At 43.1% G+C, this 11,811-nt stretch overlaps 1 protein-coding gene across 1 annotated transcript; it reads left to right on the forward strand.

Annotated features, from left to right (window-relative positions):
* The first annotated feature begins 1,682 nt into the window (after positions 1 to 1,682).
* On the forward strand, positions 1,683 to 10,622 carry DLL1 (delta like canonical Notch ligand 1). Its single transcript, XM_039532793.1, has 11 exons — positions 1,683 to 1,835; positions 2,148 to 2,462; positions 3,230 to 3,290; positions 3,583 to 3,840; positions 6,450 to 6,510; positions 6,984 to 7,114; positions 7,254 to 7,423; positions 7,535 to 7,751; positions 8,555 to 9,347; positions 9,465 to 9,579; positions 10,005 to 10,622. Exons 1-11 carry the CDS (start codon positions 1,776 to 1,778, stop codon positions 10,008 to 10,010), a joined length of 2,187 nt encoding a protein of 728 aa, XP_039388727.1. The 5' UTR covers positions 1,683 to 1,775; the 3' UTR covers positions 10,011 to 10,622.
* The last annotated feature ends 1,189 nt before the right edge of the window (positions 10,623 to 11,811 follow it).

Raw genomic sequence — 11,811 nt, forward strand, 5'->3', positions numbered from 1 at the left:
GGGAAAAAGGGAGAGAGGTTGATGAGGAGTCTGATAATAATAATATAGGGATATGGGACTCAAATGGGCTTTGCTAACTGCTTCCTTCAGCCCTTCGCAAACCATTCTCAGCGAGGATATATGTATATATTTATATTATATATTTAAAAGCCCAAATGTTTGCCCACCCCCTGAAACTTAACACATGGCTCTTCCCAGTTTTTCTTCGCTACGAAAATATCTGTAGTGTATCCAGAATAATGATCAGTCCGTAAGCATCCTGCCCCTTCCAGCTTGCAAACTTTGAAACACCAGATTCTCTCCCTCTGCCCCGGTAGGATTATTTTAGCACCTTTAGCATACTCCCCGAATGTAGCCTGGTTTTAAGAATCCGGAAGGAGAACACCAAAGCCCTTCTCTGGTCCCACAAATATATTCGTGATTTTTTTTTTAACGATCCAGATTATACCATGGGGAAGATGGTGTGAATTTAAAGGGATCAGATTTCTCCTGTGTGTCAAACTGACCCCCGTCCTCCCCATTTAAGCTAAAGGATATCTCTGGAAATGTACATTATCACCAACAATTTACTTTTTGGGGGCACAGTGGTGCTTTACACATTTCAAGAGGTAATTATAGATCTCAGTGCTTGGAGCTCGTTTTCTGGAAGGGGTGTGTTGCTCTCTCTCTTTCTGTGCATGTTGCGAGAGGGTGTTACCATCTCCCCAGAGCAGAAGGGGGATTCTTGCGGTTACCAAATTTGCAGGAATGTAAATGAGCGCGTTTGGTGAGAGCAGGAGGGGAAAGGGGGAAAGGAGGAGGAGGAGGATTGCACATTTTACAGCTCACTGACCATTTGGCGATCCATTGAGAGGAGGGTTTGGAAAAGTGGCTCCTTTGTGACAGCTCTAGCCAGATTGGGGGGCTGCTCATTTGCATCTCATTAGCCATGCAGGCGGCCGGCGGGATATAAGGGAGGCAGGCGCCTCATGAGAGGCAGATCCATAGTGCTTTACATTCGGAGAGAGGCACAGCAAAGATCATACACACGCAAGGAGAGACCCAGGAGCACACACGGGCGCTCTCAGTTCGTTTCCATTAAGACATTATCTGATTATTATTATTGTTGTTTTTGGCTTGGATCCCTTAAAAAAAGACCACAAGAAATAACGAGACCGATCTTTGCATCTTGCAAGAAGAGGATAAGAGTCCAACGTGATCTGCAAATTGCTGCTGCTGTTTGACACTTCCCAGCCCCTGATCTGCGAGGGGCCAGCTCGATACACACGCAGATAACACACAAACCCCCTCTCTCGTTCTGCTCATTTGAAGGCAACGGGAATTATCGCTCCCTCCTCCTAGTCTACAGGGATTTCCAGATCGCTGATTTTTAATCTTCCACAGGAAGCCTTTTCTCTGCCTCCTTTGGGAATTAAGTGGCTTTTTTTTTCCTTTTCGGTTTTGGCTGGTGGGGGAAGAAGGTTTTGGCGAAAGGAGAAAAGTCGTGGACTGGAAGAGAAAGAGAGGAAAAAGTTGTTTAGAATATCAGTCTTAAAAACAGTCTGTCCCCTTTTTTGCCACCCAGAAGAGCTGTCAGTCCCCCGAAGGGCGTCCCTAAAAGCATCACCAGAAAAGAGAGAGAGAGAGAGAGACTCTTGAAAGAGGTAAACTTTAACACTAACGCCACTGGGACAAGAGGCTTCTCCTGCTCAGGCTTCTTGAGAGACACTTTTTTTTTGCCTGTGAAAGAAAGAAAGGAAAGAAAAGGGGCAAGAAGAAAAACCCGACTCTCCAAAATGGGAGGTCAGTCCATGCTGACTCTTGCCATCCTCTCTGTGCTGCTTTGCCATTGCCAGGTAAGTGGATCTGGGGTCTGTATTCCAGGCGCTGTTCAGTGCAACTGCTAATAACAACTGCCACGCTAACGAGGGGAGGTGGGGGCCCCTCTGTTGCAAAGGTAAACGCTGGGAGGGATGCTGCAAAGACTGGCAAACTGTTGAGCCTCCTTCTCCCCCAGCCCCAGGGGGAGCTGGCCCTGGCTCGGGGCGCGTGGCTCCTAAGGGAGCGGATCCGGAGCGTGTGGGGTCTGCGGGCTTGCAGACCGCTTTGCTGCCCCCTCCGCCCCGGTTGGCGGGCGCCTTTTGAACGGCTCCCCTTGTCCCCCGCAGGTGCGCTGCTCCGGGGTGTTCGAGCTGAAGCTGCAGGAGTTTGTCAATAAGAAGGGGCTGCTGGGGAACCGCAACTGCTGCCGCGCGGGGAGCGGCGGCCCCGGCGCCGGGCTGCAGCAGTGCGACTGCAAGACCTTCTTCCGCGTGTGCCTCAAGCACTATCAGGCCAGCGTATCCCCCGAGCCGCCCTGCACCTACGGCAGCGCCATCACCCCGGTGCTGGGCGCCAACTCCTTCAGCGTGCCCGACAGCGCCGGCGGCGCCGAGCCCGCCTTCAGCAACCCCATCCGCTTCCCCTTCGGCTTCACCTGGCCCGTAAGTTCCACCCCGGGCGGCCCCGCCACGGACCAGGGGCTGCGCGAGCGCCAGGGACCAGGGGAGCGCGGAGCAGCGCGCGCGCGGAGCGGGGAGGGAGGCTAAGGGTCTGTGGCCAAAGGACGGGCCGGGCTGGGTGCGTCACAGCAGCACGGGGGGCGCTCAGGGGCGGGCTGGGGGGCAGGATGTACTGACCGCCTCTGGACGGCCGGTCGGAGGGGGACATGCTGCTCTGTCTCGCTTTGGAACCGGCGAGCCGCTCCGATGAATGGACGGGGGTGGGCTGTGTTTGATTGTGTGCGGTTCCCCCGCTCCAGTCTCTGGCCAACACAAGTGTGGTCCCACCAGTGTGGGGAAGTCCTGATTCGCTCCCCTTGCCCACTTCTGTGCCCGGAGCAGGCTGCAGAAATTGTCAGCCCTGCGTGAAATTCCCAAAGGACCTTCCAGTCATCCTCCCAATGTGTGAAACTGGGGAAATTAAGCGTGAAGATTAATGGCAACTGCCCTCACATCCTACCCACTGCCTCCCTTTCTCCCCTCCCCCCCCCTTTTTTACACCATATCCTGTACTAACAGGCTGAAAAAACAGGCCAGGAAACAACTCTTCAAAAAACTCTTCCAATCCCTTGAGAAAAGTGAAAACAGGTTTAGAGGATTGCACTGACTGGGCATATATATTTCTGCTGCTGCTGCCTGTGATCACATTTTTTGCTGACTTTAGATTTTGATTCTCATTTTGTGCGCCTTTTTTAATTTGAATTTTCCAGGGCACTTTCTCTCTCATCATTGAAGCTCTTCATACAGATTCTCCCGATGACCTCAACACAGGTAAATACCCTGGTGCAAATCCTTTTCCAGGATTAAATCCAAACCTGCTACTTCTCAGGCTCACTTTCCTTACTTTCTCAATTAACATAGCCACTCCCTGCCCTCTCACTCTACTGTTCTTCATAAGAATGTTATAAGAAAGAGAGCCCTGTCAGCACATGGCTTTAACATTTCTGCACTTACAATTCTCCCCACCTGTGAACTCCTCTAGGTAATCTATTGTAGTTATTCCCATTGCACCCTCATGACTCACAGTTAGTTAATTGCATTTCTTCCTTCCCTTTCCTTGCAGAGAACCCAGAGCGCCTTATCAGTCGGCTGGCCACACAGAGGCATTTGACAGTGGGGGAAGAGTGGTCCCAGGACCTGCACAGCAGTGGCCGCACGGACCTCAAGTACTCCTACCGCTTTGTGTGTGATGAACACTACTATGGAGAAGGCTGCTCTGTCTTCTGCCGGCCCAGGGATGATGCCTTTGGCCACTTCACTTGCGGAGAGCGTGGAGAGAAGGTCTGCAACCCAGGCTGGAAGGGCCAGTACTGCACCGAACGTGAGTGTCTACAAAGAAAGACTATTGAATCTTTCCTGGCTACAGTCACATGAATTATGATGCCCACTGAAGTCAATGGAAGACATTCCATTGATTTCACTGTGCATTGATTCAGGTCCCAGATGAGAATAAAAACCAAGGTAGAAGGAATATATGATGGTATGGTGCTGCTGTGTAAAGGTTTTATTGGCATGAGCTCATTACTCAGAAGTACCAAAACCATAAGTGAGTTATCTGAAATGATCCAATATTACACCAATGACATCTTGATGGCATATTACACTATCACACATTTGGTTTATACAAAAAATTGTACAGAAAAATTATTCTAGAAGTGGTTTGGGAAATTTAAAAGAAAACATATGTGGGCTATTTATGGTATCCTTCTACCAGGAAGCCAGGGTATCTTCAAGCCATGAGTCAAGAGTTACAGGCTTTAGAAAGAGGAATTATAACTAATAGAACTTCTACAATGCTGAAGTAGCTTTCCATCAATCATAAAGTCAAGACTGTATGGTTTGATATCTTGCAACCTTGTAACCTAACAGGGCTCGAAACAAGTGCTGTCACCCACTGGAAAGGAGGAGTCCAAGATACTCTCTAGTGATATAAAGAACATATTTCTAATCCTGTCAGATCATGACATACTGGATCATAAACCTGAGGGCTGGTTGAGGGCTGAACATTGCCCTCCCTGTACCCCAGATCAATGTAATTTGGGAGGAGGAGAAAACACATTTATGGAAAACAAGGAAACATCATGGAGGCAGGTTGTGTTTTTGTTTTGTGTTACATGAAGGACTGAAAGCTTTAAATGAGGGCTAAGCTTGACCCTGCTGGCAGGTTTGGAATGTTAGAAGTAGCCCTGGCAGAGATGGAGCAGATTGCAGCTGAGGTGGTCAAAGAAGTTAGATAAACTGAAGATAAATTTAGTGCACATCCCCACTCGACTACACTCTAGTATATACTAATATTCTAATTTGTGTGTATGTCTATAATAATATATTGGCAGATAACTCACCATCTGAATCCCCCCCTCCAAACCTCACAAATCAGGATGAGTAACAGGAAGAAAACAATTTGGATGTGGTAGTGTGCAAGACAGCCTATCTGTTTGCCTTGGTAAAAAAAAAAAAGAGCTAAATTGTGAATTCAGATGGACTGATATTAAACAGCCTCAGTTTATTCTTATTGTTAGGGACTAGTAAGGTGATTACAGCCCTATGTGGCACAATTTTGCATAGTAACCTGTAAAAGCAGCAAAGAGTCCTGTGGCACCTTATAGACTAACAGACGTTTTGGAGCATGAGCTTTCGTGGGTGAATACCCACTTCGTCGGATGCATGTAGACTGGGGGCTTGAATTTCCCCTGGTTAGGCTTTAAATGGTTGTAGTGCCCCTGGATTAAAGGTTTCTGTTGCAGAAGTGTTAGGGGGTGGAGGGAGAGGAAACATTTCTTTGATGAACTGTTTAGGGATGTCAGCACTTTTTGATATTTGTATATTGCTGCTTCTTCAGTAACCAAGCAGAATATTTCCCCTCTTTTTTGAATCATTGTGTGTGCATGCAGTACAGTCTACTCTGTGTCTTATGAAAAATCAGCTAAAATATATGAAATAACATATTTATTAGGCAGTAGGGTGTATGTGCTTGTGCAAAAATAATGTTTTCTGGTTAGCAAGTGAGGTTTCCAGGCTCCAGATTGCTTCCCTTATACCCTTTTTCATCTCCTTTCATTCCAGTCTTGAGACAATCTGATTATCAGCTTTCTTTCTTTCTTTCTTTCTTTCTTTCTTTCTTTCTTTCTTTCTTTCTTTCTTTCTTTCGCATGCCATTGTCTCCAGCTAGCTTTGTTGAATTAAAACTTTGCAGTGCCTGCTTAATGAGTTCCATAACCAGGCGAAATAATGAGCAGAAGTCTCTTTTTCCCCCACCCTCCCTCCTTCTGGCCTGCTTACCTCTTTACTATGTTTGTGCCCACCCGCCCCTTTTTTTGCAGGGGGGAGGAAGAACTTTAGACTTATTTATTTGAATAAGAAAAAAAGTTTTTGCAGAGAAATCACGCGCGTGCCATAGATTAGATCTGGGCAGGGATAGGCTGCTGGGGAAGCATGTCTTAGCCCCGATTGGCTGCAAGGGGTTGGGGGTATTGTTGCAGTGGGGCAGCTGCTGGGAGAGAATAGACAATAGAGCAGCTGTCCTGCACTGGCACCCTGCACACCAGCTGTCCACTCTTATCTACACACACACTTTCTGGGGATATTAAGAGGTGGAGCTGTGTGCATAGAATTGGAAAAAAGGACTTCTGACCCTCACTGGGAAGGAAAGGGGGGTGAGGGGCTGTAGGGAACAGAGCAATTGTGAGTCCTCTTTTGTCTGTGTGCAACTGTATTAAGAAGAATGCTCATCCCTAGTGATAAGTAAAGTACCCAGTTACTAAGCAAGATCAATACTCCACCAGCCTTCAGAGATTAACTCAGCTGCTATTAACTGACTGAACTAGTGAAAGAGGGTTTGTCCCAACCCAGAAGACACTTCAAAACTGTATTTTCAGAAGGGATGTATTTGACCCTGGAGCTTATATATCTATATATTTTATTTGTCTGCAGCAATTTGCTTGCCTGGATGTGATGAACAACATGGGTTTTGTGACAAACCTGGAGAATGCAAGTAAGTTTTCAGAGGTTTTTCCTTTTTTTTTTTTCTGGTCTGTAATGTCAAATTGATGCTCTAGACTTAGATAAGACATTTGTCATTTGAGGGTTAGTTTAAGTGTTTTTCTTCACAGGAGATGGTAACCTGAGAAATCCAGATAATACCAGATCAAAGTATTAATCTAGAAATCAGACATCAGTGTCATTAATATTAACTTAATGAGTTTACAGTAGTGTATATAAGGTTAGCTGTTTGTTATGATAGTAAACAAAATAAGTACCTAGAACAATAGCTCTGTTTAAGGTAATGAAAGAGGTAGCTGGGACTGATGAAAACTGATGACTCAGTGACTTTCCCACATGAAGGATCACGGAAGGCTTTTTAGGAAACTTGATTCCTGGTTTTTGCTTCAGTGTGTTTGCAGAGTTTGAGATAGGGTTTCTAACTGTTGGAAGTACAAATCTAACAATCCTTTGTTTGTTTTTCAGATGTAGGGTTGGGTGGCAAGGGCGTTATTGTGATGAGTGCATCCGATACCCAGGCTGCCTTCATGGTACTTGCCAACAACCGTGGCAATGCAACTGTCAGGAAGGCTGGGGTGGCCTTTTCTGTAACCAAGGTAAGTTCTTGATCATTGCGTACGATTGTCTTTTAGAAAATAACAGCATTTTCTAGAGTACCCCTCATTCAAGCCATGCAACAATTGCAAACTAGCACATATCTTAATGGATCTGTCTCTCCTTTTAAATCTTTTTCAGATCTTAATTACTGTACCCATCATAAGCCTTGCAAGAATGGTGCCACTTGTACCAATACTGGCCAAGGAAGCTACACTTGTTCTTGCCGTCCTGGGTACACTGGTTCCAACTGTGAGATTGAAATCAACGAATGTGATGCCAACCCCTGCAAGAATGGTGGAAGCTGCACCGTAAGTTAGAGGAGTTAATGATATTTTAAACATCTGATCAACTAAAGACAGTTTTACAGTCATTTTGATTTTTATATTATTTAAATTGAATAAATCTTTTCTTTTCAACAGGATCTTGAAAACAGCTATTCCTGTACCTGTCCACCTGGCTTCTATGGTAAAAACTGTGAGCTGAGTGCTATGACTTGCGCTGATGGCCCATGCTTCAATGGAGGGCGATGCACAGACAACCCTGATGGTGGATACAGCTGTCGCTGCCCATTGGGTTACTCTGGGTTTAACTGTGAAAAGAAAATTGATTATTGCAGCTCCAATCCTTGTGCTAATGGTAAGGCAATCTATATACCGTTGTCTCTTAAAGGAACACTGTCATGTAGTTGAGGGTTTGTATAAAAATAAAATTACAAATCATAGGTGGTCAATCCATTGTTTTTAATCAGAACTCCCCGCCGAGTTGTGCCATTAGTTTTTATCTAGAACTTCCCCATTGACTAAACTGAGGAGTTCTGCTTAAAAGTTGATGGCATGATATGGCTCCACAGTATAAATAGTATTGTCTTTCAATATGACCTTGGGTCTGGCATTTGGTCTCCCTGTCCACATTTGTAAAATGAGGATAGCAATACTTTAAAAATGCCTTTGTAAAATTGCTTTGAGCTCTATGGATGAAATGTGCTATCAAAATGCTAAATATTTTTATTATTTAACAGTTGTAAAGCTGTTTTCATTTTTAAAAAAGTGTTTTTAAAAAATATTCCTCCACATTGGTTGCAATCCAAACTCTGCAACATTGTGCCAATTCATGAAAACCAAGGTGTGAAATTGATTCAGTCTAGTTTCACCGATGAAGCTGAGTAAAACACAAAAAAGTAAACAGAATAAGTGGTGAGAAAAGTAAATAAGGTTTAGAAAATTAATAAAAGTTTTGCTACTGGTAATAGAGGTAAAAACTGTAATAGTGGGCTAGGATGTTCAGAAATGGGGTCCTAATTCCGTATTTGTCTCTAGGTGTCCATTTTTTAAAAGTCTTGGCCTTGATTTTCATCATTTTAAGTACACTGTGAAGCTGAAGTGTTGTTACTTGATATTATAAAAACACTTCCTTATTATTTGTCGTATTTAATATTGCAGGAGCCCAGTGTGTTGATCTCGGAAATTCCTACATATGCCAATGCCAGGCTGGTTTTACTGGAAGACACTGTGATGATAATGTGGATGACTGTGCCTCCTTTCCTTGTTTGAATGGTGGAACCTGCCAAGATGGAATTAATGACTATTCTTGCACCTGCCCCCCAGGATACAATGGAAAGAACTGTAGTGCTCCAGTCAGCAAATGTGAACACAACCCTTGTCACAATGGGGCTACTTGCCATGAAAGAAACAACCGTTATGTGTGTGAGTGTGCTCGGGGATATGGTGGACTCAACTGCCAGTTTTTGCTCCCTGAACAGCCTCAGGGACCTGTAATTGTTGACTTCACTGAGAAGTACACTGAAGGTCAGAATGCACAGTTTCCTTGGATTGCAGTATGTGCTGGGATTATTCTGGTCCTGATGCTATTGCTGGGGTGCGCTGCTATTGTTGTCTGTGTCAGACTCAAAATGCAAAAGAGGCACCATCAGCCTGATGCATGCAGGAGTGAAACAGAGACCATGAACAACTTGGCCAACTGCCAACGTGAAAAGGACATTTCAATAAGTGTCATTGGTGCCACTCAGATTAAAAACACAAATAAGAAAGTAGACTTTCACAGTGATAACTCTGATAAAAATGGCTACAAAGTTAGATACCCATCAGTGGATTACAATTTGGTGCATGAATTTAAGAATGAGGACTCTGTTAAAGAGGAACACAGCAAATGTGAAGCCAAGTGTGAAACATACGATTCAGAGGCAGAGGAGAAAAGTGCAGTACCACTAAAGAGGTACGGTTCAGATAATAGCTCTGGGGCAACAGTTTACTGTAAAGGGTGTATATGTTTCCTAGTTAGTACTAGTAGCAGCCATCTGATTTTTGTTGTTGGTGGTTTTATCTTCAATAGTGATACTTCTGAAAGAAAACGACCAGAATCAGTATATTCCACTTCAAAGGACACAAAGTACCAGTCGGTGTATGTCATATCAGAAGAGAAAGATGAATGCATCATAGCAACTGAGGTTAGTACAGTGCCTAATGGTTGTAAAAGAAAATAAAAATAATTGAGCCAGATCTTGAGCTAGTGTAGATCAGCACAGCTCCGTTGCCTTTAATGGAGCTATACCAATTTACACTCGGTGAGATCTGGCCCTATGGGTTTATTTTTGTGTGAAGGTTGTAAAACTGATAACTTTTTTTAAGATAAAGCCCAATCCTGCAAATGATTTGCTTCAGTGGGAGTTCCACACACAGAGAGCTTGCAGGATTGGGACACAGCTGTAGTATCATTTTAATTTATGAGTTATCCCTTATTTGTGGAGTCTCTTCTGCCCTAGCACACCGATGGACTCCTTGATCTCTGTCCATCTCTTAATCACTGAGATCCTCTATATGTTTTACTAAACTCTGCTTCTCTCTGTTCTTGGCTTCTTTCAACTCTCTACAGGTGTAAAACGGAAGTGATATGGCAAAGTTGTTGTTCAAACAATTTCAAAGGAGATATGCCCCAATGAATGCTGCTGAAAGAGGAAAGGGAGATAGATTCCTTCACTGACTGCTGCTGAGAAACTAAATTCAGGCTGAGCTGGTTCTCTACTGAAGTTAGCAAAGTGACTGCAAAAAAACAAGATGGACACTAGGCAAGGATCTGTGTTCAAGAATAACTGTTGCACTGCCTTTATGAATTTTATCATTGCACTATGGTCAGTTGCTTTTCTATATATATTTAAATGAAGGGACTTAATTACTACATAAGAAGCATGCACTGCGTGAAGTGTATATTTTGGATTCTTACGAGCCAGTCTTTTCTTGAATTAGAGACACAAACACTGCCTTTAATGTCTTTTTTGATACTAAAATGTGTTTTTACTAGGTGAAAAAAAGTGTGTTATTTTTTTGAATCTGTAAAAATATTTTCATGATAATTGTAAAGCTTGAGTATTTTGTGATGTTCATTTTTTTATAATTTAAGTTTTTTGGTAAATATGTACAAAGGCACTTCGGGTCTATGTGACTATATTTTTTTGTATATATATGTATTTATGGAATATTGTGCAAATGTTATTTGAGGTTTTTTTTACTGTTTTGTTAATGAAGAAATTCATTTTTAAAATATTTTTCCAAAATAAATATTATTAATGATAACGAAAAAGATCTTTACTTTCCAAAATAATATGATCCAATTCTGCCATCAAAGGCCAATCAAAGAGCTGACATGCTTCTGTAGGTGATTAGGGGGACCAGGGATAGAACTCAAAGTTGCAAGAAAGGATGGAAAATAATTTCTCTGATGTAAATCCCTCCTTACACTTTTCATTCCCTCTTACCTTTCTGAATGATTGACCTTTGAGATTGACACAGCATATGCTTCTTACCTCAAAAGTGAACTTCTGTGGAAAGTCTGAGTAATATCTGTACAGTCATTTTGTAGTGTATATAAACAAATACCATATAATTCTCTTAGAAGGATCAATTCAAGCATCCTCCTGTTTGATACATGGAACCTTTAAGGACTCAGGCGGTTATTTCTTACATCCTCAAATTCTCGTTGGAGTAAATGGGAATTTTGGGTGCACCAGGCATGCCAGAATTGGCATCTGTGGCCAAATCCTTCATGTGTAGCCATAAAAAGTGAGCTTCACAAATTAAACCGAATAAAAGCAAAACTTCCATCTTAGAAGAAGAGGGAGTTCTATTAGGCATATGAAACTAAATTGATTGTTGGTATAAGTGATTGCAACTCCAATGACTTTAATGTCTGTCTGTCTGTCTGTCTATCAAATCTATTATTGTTTCAAAATACATGCACTATACTTATCACCATGATATCTGAGCACAATGGAGTCAAACCCCCATTGTGCCAGTGGTGAATTTGGCCTTTAATGCCAAGGCAGCTTAACTGCATTACAGTTTGTACTAACTGGAATGCCTGCAAGCTGCAATGCACTTTTGAAAACTCTAAGAAATCATTTCCATTCTGATCTTTTATAACAGACTGTGGCTGATCATTACTGGCCTGATTCAAAGTCCACTGAAGACAATGGAAATACTCCCATTCACTTCAATGGGATCGGATCAGGCCCTATTAGCAAAGAAGAACATGTCCAGAACACAAATAGTCAAAGTATCATTGCAAGTGTTGATCTGTAACAGTAAATTATGAAGCCTTCTCCCCAAACCTATCATTAAATGAGATACTTTGATTTAACTTTAAGTGGATTGATTCCCACATATAATCCCTTTAATTGGAGATT

Source organism: Mauremys reevesii, linkage group 3, assembly GCF_016161935.1.
Source record: "Mauremys reevesii isolate NIE-2019 linkage group 3, ASM1616193v1, whole genome shotgun sequence".
Lineage (NCBI taxonomy): Eukaryota > Metazoa > Chordata > Testudines > Geoemydidae > Mauremys > Mauremys reevesii.